Genomic DNA, 13746 nt, shown 5'->3' on the forward strand with positions numbered 1-13746 from the left:
TGAGAAGGTCAAGGGGGGCATCGTGGAGAAGCAGGTGTATCTGCTGGGCTTTAAAGCGGGATGAGGTGTATGCAGGTGTGGTTTGACTTTAATAGAGGCGCTCAGATGGGAGGGAAAGTCTAGACAGAAGGTCCAAGGCAGGACATTGGGTTTTGGAATGACAAGTCGTCTGGTCCGACTGAAACACTGGATCTGTGTGCTGGAAGTGACTCCTTCCAGGGCTGCACAGAGTGTGGAGGGCCCGGGATGACTTCCGAGTGTTGCCTGTAGGCATCGGGGGGGGGGTGGCTAGCCCTTGAGCTGAGGTTGACGAGATCAGAGCTGGTTTTAGACACATCTTTCACCGATTTCCTTAATTTCTACACGGTAACAAAGAGTTTGAAATGGAAACCGGGTTGCGGCCTTAGAATGAGCCAGTGTGTGTCGTGGCCTTTGTGCTCTGACCCTCGTCCAGCGCGATATGTGTGTCATCCCCCCTGTGTTCCTTCCTCTGCTTCTGCACACAGTGTTCCTTACTTGATGAGGCAGATGACTTATGTAAGAAGACCACATGCAGGACACACATTCTTACGGCATGAAGCTTCCTCTGTCTTCTTCACTTTCCTTCTCTCGGGTTGTGGTCCTCCCGTGCTGTTACAGACACTAAAATTCAGTCTGTTCTCCTTTTCGGTAGAAAGCGTTTTTCATTGTAACCTTTCAGTAAAGCCTCTCCTTAAAGAAGACCTGGCAGGAGACACAGCCTCTCAACCAGCTGGCTCATTTGAACTTTTCCTTACTTCCCAGGGCCCGAGGATACTGTACGTAGAGTAGACAGTCTGACAGGCAGAGAGAGCCTGGGTTTCTTCATGTAAGTGCGTTTTGGTAAGCCAGGGAAGAGCTTTAAGTCTTTGCTGGGTAATCTGCTGCAGATTCAGGATCACTGGTGAGTTTAGAGGTGGATTCCTCATTAACGTTTAGAAACGTGAAGAAACACCTAGCGACAGTTCTGGGGTCTTTTGACAGACATACTTGCATGTGCGTGTGTGGTTCATAGTGAATATAAACGGACTCTTGGGTGCTTTGAACCTTACAAGCTATTGACAGTAAAGAAATGTTCCTATAATCATGAGTCCCTAAATTCTAGGTGTTTGTTGCTTCCTAAAAACAGTCTTCGTAGACAGTATACCAAAACCATTTAAAATTGCTTCAGAGTGTTAATAAAAAGAATACAGAAAAACTTAACCACTTCTTATTTTCTCTTGCCATTTAAGGCCACATATATGCTTAGTTTCTCGATATCGCTTTAACGTGAAGACTCTGTTCTGTCTAGGCAATACAATTTAAAGGATGAGGGTTTTTGTAAAATGCCTTTGGAATTCTCCAAGAGTTTAAATGGTATTTTTTTTTTTGTTTTTTGATTCTCAGAATGGCAGAGGCAAAGGTAAAAGGAGGGAAGGGTGCTGAAACCTTGCCATGTATGGGGTTTGTGATTAAAGAATAGTATTAGTTGATCTGTTAGTTGAAACAAATATTAGAAGTATGTAAAGTGCCTGGCCTAGGCTTAGCACATAATAGGAATTTAAAAAATGTTAGTTTCTTTCCTTCCTGGCGATAATTCTACCTTTTTTTCTAATGATGTGAGTAATGTAAAATTAAAAATTTTTTAATGTTTATTTATTTTTGAGAGACAGAGAGAGACAGAACGTGAATGGGGGAGGGGCAGAGAGAGGGAGACGCAGAATCTGAAGCAGGCTCCAGGCTCTGAGCTGTCAGCACAGAGCCCGACGTGGGGCTTGAACTCACGAGCCATGAGATCATGACCTGAGCCGAAGTCGGAAGCTTAACCGACTGAGCCACCCAGGCACCCCGAGAAATGTAAAATTTTTTATTGTTATGTCATCTTTTCCTCAGTGACCTTCTCTGGTCCCCAGCCCCGCCCCCTGCACACACACATGCACACACACAGTGTGTGTAACCGTGAACAAAGAACGTTACAGTGAGTTCCCTCGGTGCCCCTGCCGTCCTCTGTGGGCATCCTTGGGGGAGAGAGCACTAGCACCTGAATTTGTATGTAAGCACTGAACTTGTTATCCTACTTATTTCGTGAGTGTATCTTATTTCATAAGGTATCTTCTTTCCTCTCTGTCTCCCTCAAAACATCTCATCTTGATACAAAATAGGGCATTTCAACCTTTGAGGAGAATTTTCCACGAGCTTATGGGTGACAGTCTGACTTACGGTATATGCATTTAGATCTGCACAATTTATGATCTTGTTTTGCAAGCCACCATGTGTAATGTTTTGATTCATCATGTTTTCTACCCAACAAAACATCTCGTGTTTATTTAAAATGTAATTTGTATTTCTATTAGGCTGATGTGCTGCATGTTGTAAAAAATACCTACTAAGCATGTTCATGTTCATGCAGTAGCCCATGTTTATGAGATATATGATGTGATTTAGTTAAAGCTGAACTGATGATGATTTAGAGCTTGGCAATACATTACTTTCTAGATAGATTTCTATAAGTGAAAAGCCTTATAAAATGAATGAGTAATAAAGTTCCATTTTAATACGATAAAGGGCCAAGAGCATTAGAACTTTATATAGCTTCATGCTATTGTAATTGCATCTTCTTGAAATAATACCAACCCAGGCATTGTGGAGAGTCCTTTTAAATTGAAATTCTAGTGTTGGCTGTTATTTCCTTGACTAATATCTTCACATCATACTTCTTTGGTCGTGGCTTCCATTGAGAGCACTAAAGAATCCCACCAGCAGAACATGTCAGAATGGGTGAAATGTCATCTGCTCAACTGTCTGTGATCATCTCTTGTTTTTTTTGTAGACCATGGCGAAGGTTATAACCACTGTCCTGAAGTTCCCTGATGATCAGACTCAGAAAATTTTGGAAAGAGAAGATGCTCGGCTAATGGTAAGCTTTAAAAGTAGGCTACGGATAGAAGACGACTTTATCGCAAGCTCTGTTTCATTTACAAAGACACTGAGGTGGTAAAAGACATTTTAAATGTGTCATTTTTATTGTACTGTAGCGTAAAAACTGAGAGCCAATCTACATTAAGAAAGTGTAACCGAGGGCAAATAGGAATTGGTGTCTTCAAGGAAAGAACAGTCTTTTTCAATAGCTTTTATGAGGTTAACACCTACACGTGGTATCTGGGATTTCCAGAACCCGGGCTGTTTATGGAAAGGACAGAAAAGGCATTTGTCCTGGTATATCCAGTAATAATTTTTAATCAGATTACACCATGATGTTAGATGTTCTGTATTACATTTCCTTATCCTCCGTAGTGGTTTTCAAATACAGTAATTCTGACTGAAAGAATGTAAGCATTTTTGAGCTTTTGAGATACCCAGCAAGGGAGATGTAGGTAACGGAATTATTAGAAACCTTTGTGTGAAGTCAGATGTGATTGAAATGAAATAAATACACACTTCATAAATTATGCAAAATCCTTTTGCCTGACTTCTTTTTGCTCTGGGCCAGTAATGCAGTAAGAAAGGATCCATTCTAAGCATAGTGTGAAATTTGTTGGGAAGTCTCGGGTCTTGCCTCAGCTTTCTCTTTCTCTTTCCTTTTCTTGTCTTGCTGGTAGCCTGCGTCACCCTCCACGTCCTCCCCCATTTCTCTACCTGTTTTAAGATTTCAGCACCGCTGTTCTCTTCTCTCTCCTCACTGAAGCAAGCAAAGGTCTTCTCCTTAGTGATGGGTTAGCCTGTGTCTGACTATCTCCAGTAAGGACTAAGTCATTACCTCCTAAAGCATCCTATCTTAATTCAACAGACTACGTCTCTTAACAAAAGTTCTTGCTTATCTTGAGCCCCAATCTTCCTTCCTAGTAGTGGTCACCAATTTCTTCTGGTTTTTACCTATGGAACTCAACCAAAAAAATCTGTCAATGGCCTGAATGGAAGGCTTTTCTTCTCCAGGCCAGATACCTGGAGCTGCATCCCAGGGCTCCTCCTGGTTGGCTCAGTGGGTAGAGCGTGCAACTCTTAATCTCAGGGTCATAAATTCAAGCCCTCCATTGGGCGTGGAGTCTGCTTAAAATTAAAAAAAATTGCATCCCTCCTGACTGAGCCAGCCAGGTATGGCTTCTCTCTTCTGATGCATTGCTTTCTCCAAGGTCATCCCCGCATCCCTGACCTTTGTACTAGTACTTTATTGCATATTTTGTCATATACCTATTGTATATTTTCTGAGACAGTTACAATTATTTTGGCTAACATTAAGTGTTTTTTGGAAAGTATTCCTCCCTGGTATCTAGTGGCCTGAAAAACATTGTTATACCTCTGTAGTTATTTCTGGTTATACATTTTTTTTGATGTTTATTTATTTATTTTGAGAGGTAGGGGAGGGGCAGAGAGAGAGAGAGAGAGAGAGAGAGAGAATATCAAGCAGGCTCTATAATGTCAGTGCAGTATAGATGGGGCTCGATGTCATGAACCTGAGATCATGACCTGAGCCAAAACAAGAGTTGGATACTTAATTGGGGCACCTGGGTGGCGCAGTCGGTTAAGCGTCCGACTTCAGCCAGGTCACGATCTCGCGGTCCGGGAGTTCGAGCCCCGCGTCGGGCTCTGGGCTGACGGCTCAGAGCCTGGAGCCTGTTTCCGATTCTGTGTCTCCCTCTCTCTCTGCCCCTCCCCCATTCATGCTCTCTCTCTGTCTCAAAAATAAACGTTGGGGCACCTGGGTGGCGCAGTCGGTTGGGCGTCCGACTTCAGCCGGGTCACGATCTCGCGGTCCGTGAGTTCGAGCCCCGCGTCGGGCTCTGGGCTGATGGCTCAGAGCCTGGAGCCTGCTTCCGATTCTGTGTCTCCCTCTCTCTCTGCCCCTCCCCCGTTCATGCTCTGTCTCTCTCTGTCCCAAAAATAAAAATAAACGTTGAAAAAAAAAAATTAAAAAAAAAAAAAACAAAAACAAGAGTTGGATACTTAATCAGCCGAGCCAGCTGAGCCCCTCTGGTTATACATATTTTTTACAAGAAGTATGTCACTATAATGTATGCCCTTCACCAATAGAATGTTGTTTTAGATCATAGCAAACAGTTCTAAAATGCAGTTGCTCAGAGTAGTTTTTCTCCTCACTGAATTTGGCTTTGTGTAAATAAAACTCTCCGGTGCAATTGGAACCTGTCAACATGATTCTGTCATTATGGCCTGTTTAAGAAAATATTTAAAAAAAATTTTTTTTTTTCCACGTTTATTTATTTTTGGGACAGAGAGAGACAGAGCATGAACGGGGGAGGGGCAGAGAGAGAGGGAGATACAGAATCGGAAACAGGCTCCAGGCTCTGAGCCATCAGCCCAGAGCCCGACGCGGGGCTCGAACTCATGGACCGTGAAATCGTGACCTGGCTGAAGTCGGACGCTTAACCGACTGCGCCACCCAGGCGCCCCAAGAAAATATTTTTAAATGATCTAATGCACCTTTGTTCATTCTCCCATGGCCTCTTTATCATCTTGATGTTGGGGTATGGCAAACTCTCATTGTTGGGCTACATTTTATCCGGATTTGCTTTAGAGTTTAGATTCATCCTAAGTCATGGCCACGGCAGATAAGGTGGGAAACATCCCCCTTCACCCCATACACACATGCAGTCTTAGACTGGTTCCCCTTGAAGGAAATTAATTGAATTGATACATGTAAATAGTGAACCATGTTAAAAAAAAAAAAAAAAACAACCTTTTAAAGGAGATGGAATTTTTTTTTTTTTTTTAGTTTCACTAAAAAGAAATCTTTGAAAACCATTACATTCTTTATTCCTGAATAAAGTGGTATTCATTCTGGATAGGAATGAAATGGTGACTGTTTATTCCTTCCTGAAATAATCCTCCCTTGTCTCAGAGGCTGATTTGCCCAGGAAGAAAGTACCACTCTTTCCACTGCTACTTTAAGCAGAGTCTTATCCATCATTATCTTTTGCTTAATGAATGAGTGCAGTCAGCACACACATACTCTCCTGCTTGTTGTGGCCGGTATAGGAGCATTGAAGACGTGGAAGATAATGGTTGCTGACCTTGTGGAGCCTTTAATTTTCGGGGGAAGAGGTAGTACCCATTTATCATGCATGAATGAAAGATATGTCTAAGTAATGTAATTCAGATAATAAAAGTAGATGCTTAGGAAATAGGAAATAACTTATAATGAGCATGAAGTGAGGCCCACTAATGGCCTGTAAATCAATTTGAGTCACTCTTTGTTGGTTTGAGATTCTTGGTACTTGATAGTGATTCATGATTGTGTTTTTATATTTGATGGAAAATTAAGATTGTTGTTGATTGAGAAGGTTGAACCAAGAGACACATTTGCCTTTAAGACCAGTGTCATTCATAAAATGAGCAATAAGAATCATTATCTTTGAACAGGTCTCTTGGAATTACAACCTATTTCTTACTCCTGTCCAGTGTCCGTAGCTGATTAGGAAAAAACACTGCAAAAAAGAGTGACGTATCTTCTTCTAATAGAAAGATAAGATATCCAATAGAAAGATATTTATATTCTTTCAATGTAAATATAGAAACTATCTTTCCAATAGAAAGATATATAAATGTATAGAAAACCAGCCTTTTTAGCAGTTTATTAAGTGAACATTTAAAAACTACTTAGTCGTGTTAGCTTTAAACGTATGTTCCAAATGGATCTTTTCTGTAATTTGTTATAAATGTGGAGCTATGTTTTCCCTCGTATTTAAAATCAGCAACCTTGAGTGCTTTGTTATTTTTAGCTGTGAAGGCTGAAAGGCTGAGAAAAGTAAACCAAAACAACCCCGAACACGTTTCAGAGCTGCCCTCCCCATCCGTTAATATTTGGGATGCTGGAGAGAGAGTGTGAACTGCGCTGAGAGCTGACAGCGCGCAGCCACATCAGTGCTTGCGGTATTTACTGGGTATTGTAGGAGGAGACCGTCTAAAAACTGGCTTCATGACTCTGGTGATTACGCATTAGCTTTTTGGCATCGGCCAAACATTTCTGTGACTGCTGGTAAGATCTTTCTCAGTCTCTCCCCTTTTTATTTTACTTCCCCTCCCCTCAGTGAGTTTTACAGTCTGTATTCGAAACACCCCATTCTAGATCACAACAGTTATTACTTAATAAGTGGTTTCAGAGTTTAACCTAATTTCAAGATTACATTTCATAGATGAGAAGTCGTTATCTGTCAAGTAAGATTAAATTGTAGAGCGTAATTAAATTCTGGTTTATCTGAAGGCTGTGATGTGTAGAGAAGGACTATCCTACGTCCTTCATTGACAAGTCTCAGAGCCTCAGGTTCTTCACAAAACAAACATCATTTTGTTAGCATTATTGGAAGGCCAGACTATAGTGCCTGCCCTGGGTTTTTGAGATGGTGGCAGGGGTGGTGGTGACAATCTCTTAGCCACCAGAGAGCAACATGTGGGTGTAGAATTAGTCTTTCCTAGAAAAGGAGACTTAGGTTGGTGAGTTAATATTAATGTGTGTGAGGTCGGTCATTAAAGACGTCAGTAGGACAGGCAGGTCATTTCACAGGAATGACGTCATCTCAGAAATTGTCCCCATCAGAGCGAGTGGCACTGCTGTGGTGAGTGTGGATCTCACCAGCCCAACCCTGGTAGACTTGGAGCAGGCCCTTTCCGTGTTTCTGGTCCTTGCTCGTAAAATGAGCACGGTGGATTGTTCTATTCCTAAGGCTTCTTTCCTTCTAAAGTTCTCAATTATTTGTAGATTTTAAAGTTTTGGATTTGTTTCAACTGGGAAAAAATTGCCTTCTATACAATAGGCAGAAGTTCAAAAGAAAACGCACGTACCAAATGCACACACTTTTATCTTTGTGAGAACAGCCTTTTACCTTCTCTCAGCTCTTAGCTTGTTGTGCCTCATTTTGTGATGGTTTAGGCAGTTTGGACGGGCAGAGCAGACTGGATATTTGAGTAACAGGGTAGGAGCAAGAGTGAATACAAAAGTCTTGGGCTCGTCTATTTTGTGCTGAAGAAAACTGCCCTAAAAGTACGCCATCAGATTTTTTTATTAAAGGAGAGTGTTATTATTTAGGGTAATTTTATTAAGAAAGTTTGTTTCAATCAGGTGCTAAATCATCTCTTGAAATTGAGAGGTTCTTTTGTTTATATAGACATCTCTTCTGAAAAATGTTTCTAGAAACGCATTTTCCTTTTCAGGGTGCTGGCAAAGCGACGTTATTTCACCTAGACAGCTATTTTCCTGATGACCTCATTGAAAGACAATTTTTCTCTTCTGATGGAGAAGTTTTGGCTTATTTTCATCCCATCCATTCTAGTCATTTTTAAAAATTGATTTTCTGTTGCCTTTGTTTTTTACTTTTCTTTCACATTGATCCTTTGTGTTGTGTCCAGTTCTCGATCCATCCTTGCCCTTGACCCGTCTGTACTTCATGTTTCGCACTTTTCTCCCTTCGGTTGGAATTCTAAAAATCTCTTCTGAGTTAACAAATTCGTCCACACTTTTCAGCACTGTTAGCTGGAGAACTTTTCCATCCCAGAAGAGGCTTACCTTTGCGCGGGCTCAGTGGATACCTGGAAGGTGGATCAGGAAACAGGTGCAAATAGAACTGCTGTGAAGTGAAAACAAAACAAAAAAAAAACTGTACAGATGAAGTACACATTTGTTGTCTCAAAAGTGGTTAGACTCTTGATTCTGTTAGAATTACATAATATGTGATCATTGCAAAAGAAAACATTGCAAATGATTCGGAATCATGTTACATAGAGAGGGAGACCTTCGTGTTCTCAGCCTCCCAACACTTCCCACCATGCCACAATCATCTTTGTAAATAGTTGGTGAATATCCCCAGGGTTTCTAAGCTTTATAAATACATACTTATAGTTATGTTTTTAATCACTTAATTATTTTATAAAAATGGCAGAATGCAACAGCTTGCTTTTTTCACTTAACATATTTTTATTTTATCTCACCTCATTACAAATTGATGTACTTTATTCTTTTCAATGGCCGATTGTATGATTACATGGGTGTCCTACAATGTAGTTCACCAGTTTCCTATTCATGGACACTTAGGTTGTTTGCAGTTGTTCAGGACGTACAAGCACAGACACAGGGAGCATGCATATATATGTATTTTGCATACTTCTGCAAGTTTTTCAAGAGGGTATTGACCTTATTGTGTTGTGTGCTGTGTTGCAAATATTATTTTCTAGTTTGTCTTTTGATTTTGTTGCTTCTTACTAACTGTACCCTTAAATAAGGTAAATGAAATGATGCTTCTGAGGTTCGTCATGCTAAGAATAGACTCATTTTATAAATAATCCCCCCCTTTTTTTTTACTGATGCTCTTTTAACAAACCAGAAAGCTAATCAATAATCTTAAATTATGACCATTTTAGATAGGACAAAGAATTAATTTAAGAAGGTTGCTACAGTAAAAACTATGTTTGAGATTGGGTCCCTTTGAATGGAAATTTCAATTTGGGTTATCCTTGCTGAAACCATTCCTGATGATATACTGTTGAATTATAAGCAAATTACTCAGTGATAAAACTGACATATATTAGGAATGATAATTCAACATATAAACCTACTGTATTCACATTCATCACCATTTCCCCCCCAATTTTTGATGGTAAATTGATAGATATTATATAAATCAAATTTCATGTGTACTTTAATGGATTTATGAAAAATATTTTTATAAGGCAAATAGTCATACCCAGTTAATGTTATATAAATATTTACTTAAAGTGTGAAAGCATCTTTAATTATGTTGCTTACATTTTTAAATTAAAGTTGCAAATGAAATCTCAGCTACAAATTACTGTATTTTCTTAGGATGGGTGGGACTTAGAGGTTCCTTATACTTTGCCTAGCCTCCCCTGACTTGGGGGAGATTTGAGAAAATTTTAAGTACATTCTGTTTAGTCCTTTGAAGTTCATATACACATATAATCTCTATGTTATATTAAGTCTTAAAACTAACCCAATAAGCTTTTTTTCTTCCTGGCTTGTAGTATTCTTCACCTCGCAGTGGTATCTTCTGAGTAAACCATCAGTCTGTGCTTAGTTAGCATGTGGTGAGTGAAGAATAATGTCTTGTGTCTTTTGTGCAAAAATCAAATGTGTTGCATGATACTAACCATTTTGCTGGAATTCTTGTGCTTTTTTGTTTAATGAATACATGATTATGCTATGTGTTAATATAAGTGTTTTCTGTTAATTTTGCTTTATAGATTAATAAATAAATTAATAATCACCACCACCGGAAGAGTTATACAATTTTAGGAAGTTTTACTTCTTTAAATAGTAATTGAAAGTTTTAAAATTGCTCTTGGAAATTTTATCAACTCAAAGAAATTATATATTTTATAATCTTTTTTGTTTTTATTTCCCAAGCATAGTCTTGGAAATCAATAAAAATTGTGAGAGAGAAATGAAAAATCATTTTCTAGATAGAAGTGAAGTGATATACTTCACGAAACCAGATTTCAAAACATCATAAGGTCCACTTATCAAGGCTATAGCCTGAAATCGTGAAGGCTAGTAAAGTTGATTTAAAAGAAGTATCATTTTATTACTTCCGGGGATGGTACAGTATAACAAGAAAACATCTGTCCCCAGGAGACCCTTGGGCAGCCTGCTTCAATTGAGTGTGGCTGTTAGTAATTAACATATTGTTAACTGAACTGGAGGCATCTAGATTGTTTCCACACAGTCATGGGTCTTCACCGTTTAAACCCCTCTGCCGTGGCCTCCGTGTAGTAGTCATGCTATTAGCTAGACTTGGCACCCCCTAAAATTTAGACGTACATCTTTGTACGTCTTTGCCTCAGACTTGGCTGGAATTTTTACAAATCACAAACAAGCTCGATTGCAATTAATAGAGCTTAATTATAATTGAAATAATTCGATTGTTAATTGTGATTGTTAATTCAACTAGTATTCAGCTAATGGTATTAAGGTTTAAAATGCCAGTAGACAGCTTTTCTTTTTCAACCTCTTAGCTTTAAAAATCATTTATGCCCACATTCGAGTCTCATTTCAGTTTTACTATGTATCAATTAACCTGCCTTAGTGATTGTCTAGAACTATCTTTAGTCTCATAAATCCCTTAACATTTTCCTTTTTTTTTTTTTATGTTGTAAACACTGCATCATGCTTGTCATTGTATTCTTGCATTTCAGTACCGTCCTTTATCACTGGAAGTGACCACACTTCCAGCATTTCTATTGATTGATCAATTGACTATGTCAACTTATATTTTAAAACATTTCAAACATAGGATTAGTAAAACTAGTGCAGTGAATACCTGTATGCCCTTCACCGATATTCACCAATTCCTAACCTTTTGCAAAGTTTTCTCACTTGCTCTCTCTCTGCATATATATCCTCCCGTCTGTAATGGCGTGACCGTTGCTTGCAAACACTTGTGCCCGCACGCATTTGACAGTTACTTGCAAAGAAAACTACATAATTCAGCAAATATCTTTAAGAAAAGGACATTTTCCTACAAACTCAACAATACATTTATCACTCTCAGGAAATTTAACATAATACTGTTATCTGGTATATAGTAAATATTCACATTTTTCCAGTTTTTCAAATAATGTCTTTCACAGACTTTTAAATTCCATGATCTACTCCGAGATTGCACATCACATGTCATTGTCATGTTTCTCTAGTCTCTTTTTTTAAAATTTTTTTTTCTTAATGTTTATTTATTATTGAGAGATAGAGACAGAGCATGAACATGGGAGGGGCAGAGAGAGGAGGAGACACAGAATCCGAAGCAGGCTCCAGGCTCTGAGCTGTCAGCACAGAGCCTGACGCAGGGCTTGAACTCACAAACCGCGAGATCATGACCTGAGCCGAAGTCGGACGCTCAACCGACTGAGCCACCCAGGCGCCCCAATTTCTCTAGTCTCTTTTAAACTAGAAATGTTCTCCCAGCTTTTTTTTTTTTTTGTCTTATGTGACATTGACACTGTGCAGCATTATTGAATTGTGCGTGAATTTCTTTTTCCACAAACAGCACAAGCCAAGTTTCAAAATACTGTCTGACACAGGAACTTAAATATGACAGAAGACCTTTCATCTTCTCTCGGCTTCTAGGACCAACATGATTATTGAGCAGGTTTTATACATAATACACTATGGGGAGTACATCACGAGGGTCAGTGGATTATATTTTTCATTTACAAATGGAGAAGACTTTAAAACTTCCTCTTTCTGCTAAATATGTATAAAAAGTTCATCTCCATTAATCTTACTTGGTAATTTATTTTTGTGGCATTCTGGCTTACCCGGGCTACTGGCTTTAGTGTTTTAATCAGAGAAACCTTATTAGGAATCACTCATCACCATTGTTTCTCTCAGCATTTTTAGTCTTTAAGATTGAGTTTGTTCATTTCCCATCCTTTGCTGCCATGCATGTCATCCCGGGAGAATTGCGATACGTAGAAAGATCGGCACAAAGAGAAGAGGGAAGAGCTGTGTGTCCTCTTTCAGTCTGAGCAGCTGGGGCCTTGTGAGGGTCTCCCAAGTCAGCACGCCTCCTCCTGGCTTCTCCAGGTACAACCTGGTGGAAGGTGGCAGTTACAGTTTTCGCCGAAGCATCCTGTTTTCCAGGACCACGGACTATATAGGTCAGATCATTCCAAGAACATTAAGTTTTAGAAGATTTTTTTTTAGGGTTTACTATTTAGAATATTTCTACTTCATTCCCTAGACCGTAGAATATAATTCTATTTTAACCTTACCCTTTTTCCTTTCTTCTTTTCCAGTCATGGCTCCGATCATCGTCTTGAGGAAATGGGGTGGTGATGTTGGGCACGCGTGGAGCACTGTCTGCATCTGCCTCTTGGAGAAGCAAGCTGTTATTCAGGGCCCCTTATGGAAGCCAGAGACCAAGAAAAATCTGACATTGGCCCACGGCTAATACTGCAGACTGCCTTTCAGATTGATTATATCAGTGGAGAAATGGTGATAGTTTTTTCTTTTTTCTTCAGTTTTTTTCTTGGGAAGAGTTTTATGTCGTTTCAGAGATTTTTTTGAATAACTCAACCTGACTTATGGGCTCATATAATGTTCCTCTCTTCCATTCTTTTTGTCCCTCTTTTTAAAGAACTGCTTGCCCTTCCTATTTATTTTTAGGGTGATTTTTTTCTTTAAAGACTTGTGCAATACATTTTGAGGTGAAACGCAGTGGATTTTTTTCTGATAAGTTAGAGCATTTAATTGAATATTTTATCCAGATTTGTTGAATATTTGCTAAAGTTCTTTAAGCTATACATATGATAAATCCAAATAGCAGTACCTCATTGTTTACTTAGCTTTTGTACTTATATTTTTCAGAGGAAAAAAATACTACTGTAAATTGTAAATAGTCAATACTGTATTGTATGCAGATCTGTGACTGTTGGCAATGTCATCTTGGAAGAATAAATAAAGTTTATTTACTGTATAAAATTTGCTTATAGTGCTGTTTCCTAAGTTGAACTGTATTTCAAAATAGTTAGGAAGTGATGTTCTATCTGGGTGAATATCATGAGGAACTGTTTGTCAAGATAGCTAAATGCTAACCATTTGGAAAGATTTTTTTTTTTTTTTTTTCCAAAATCAGCATGACCAAGTTAGAAGAAGTATGGAAACAAAGAATACTTCGTGGTGTATGTTTCAGGAGTCTGCCAACTTGGAGATGCCTCCTCTCTCTGGAGTAGACCATACTCTGATTTTTTTTTTTACACTTAATGAGAGAGCGTCTTCTGGACAGCAAG

The 13746-nt window shown here is 39.1% G+C and overlaps 1 protein-coding gene across 3 annotated transcripts in view; it reads left to right on the forward strand.

The window, feature by feature from the left end:
* The window catches only part of GOLGA4 (golgin A4), a 128224-nt gene extending 114786 nt beyond the window's left edge, over positions 1-13438 (forward strand). For all 3 annotated transcript variants that reach the window (XM_047099019.1, XM_047099021.1, XM_047099020.1), the window contains 2 exons: positions 2828-2914; positions 12754-13438. In XM_047099019.1, the coding sequence (XP_046954975.1) occupies positions 2828-2914; positions 12754-12777 (111 nt within the window). In that variant the 3' untranslated portion in view covers positions 12778-13438. The remainder of the gene's footprint in view (positions 1-2827; positions 2915-12753) is intronic.
* The last annotated feature ends 308 nt before the right edge of the window (positions 13439-13746 follow it).

This window comes from Lynx rufus, unplaced genomic scaffold (genome assembly GCF_022079265.1).
Source record: "Lynx rufus isolate CCGP_SWC_20201006 ecotype Redwood Valley unplaced genomic scaffold, mLynRuf1.p SCAF_5, whole genome shotgun sequence".
In the NCBI taxonomy this organism is placed as follows: Eukaryota; Metazoa; Chordata; class Mammalia; order Carnivora; family Felidae; genus Lynx; species Lynx rufus.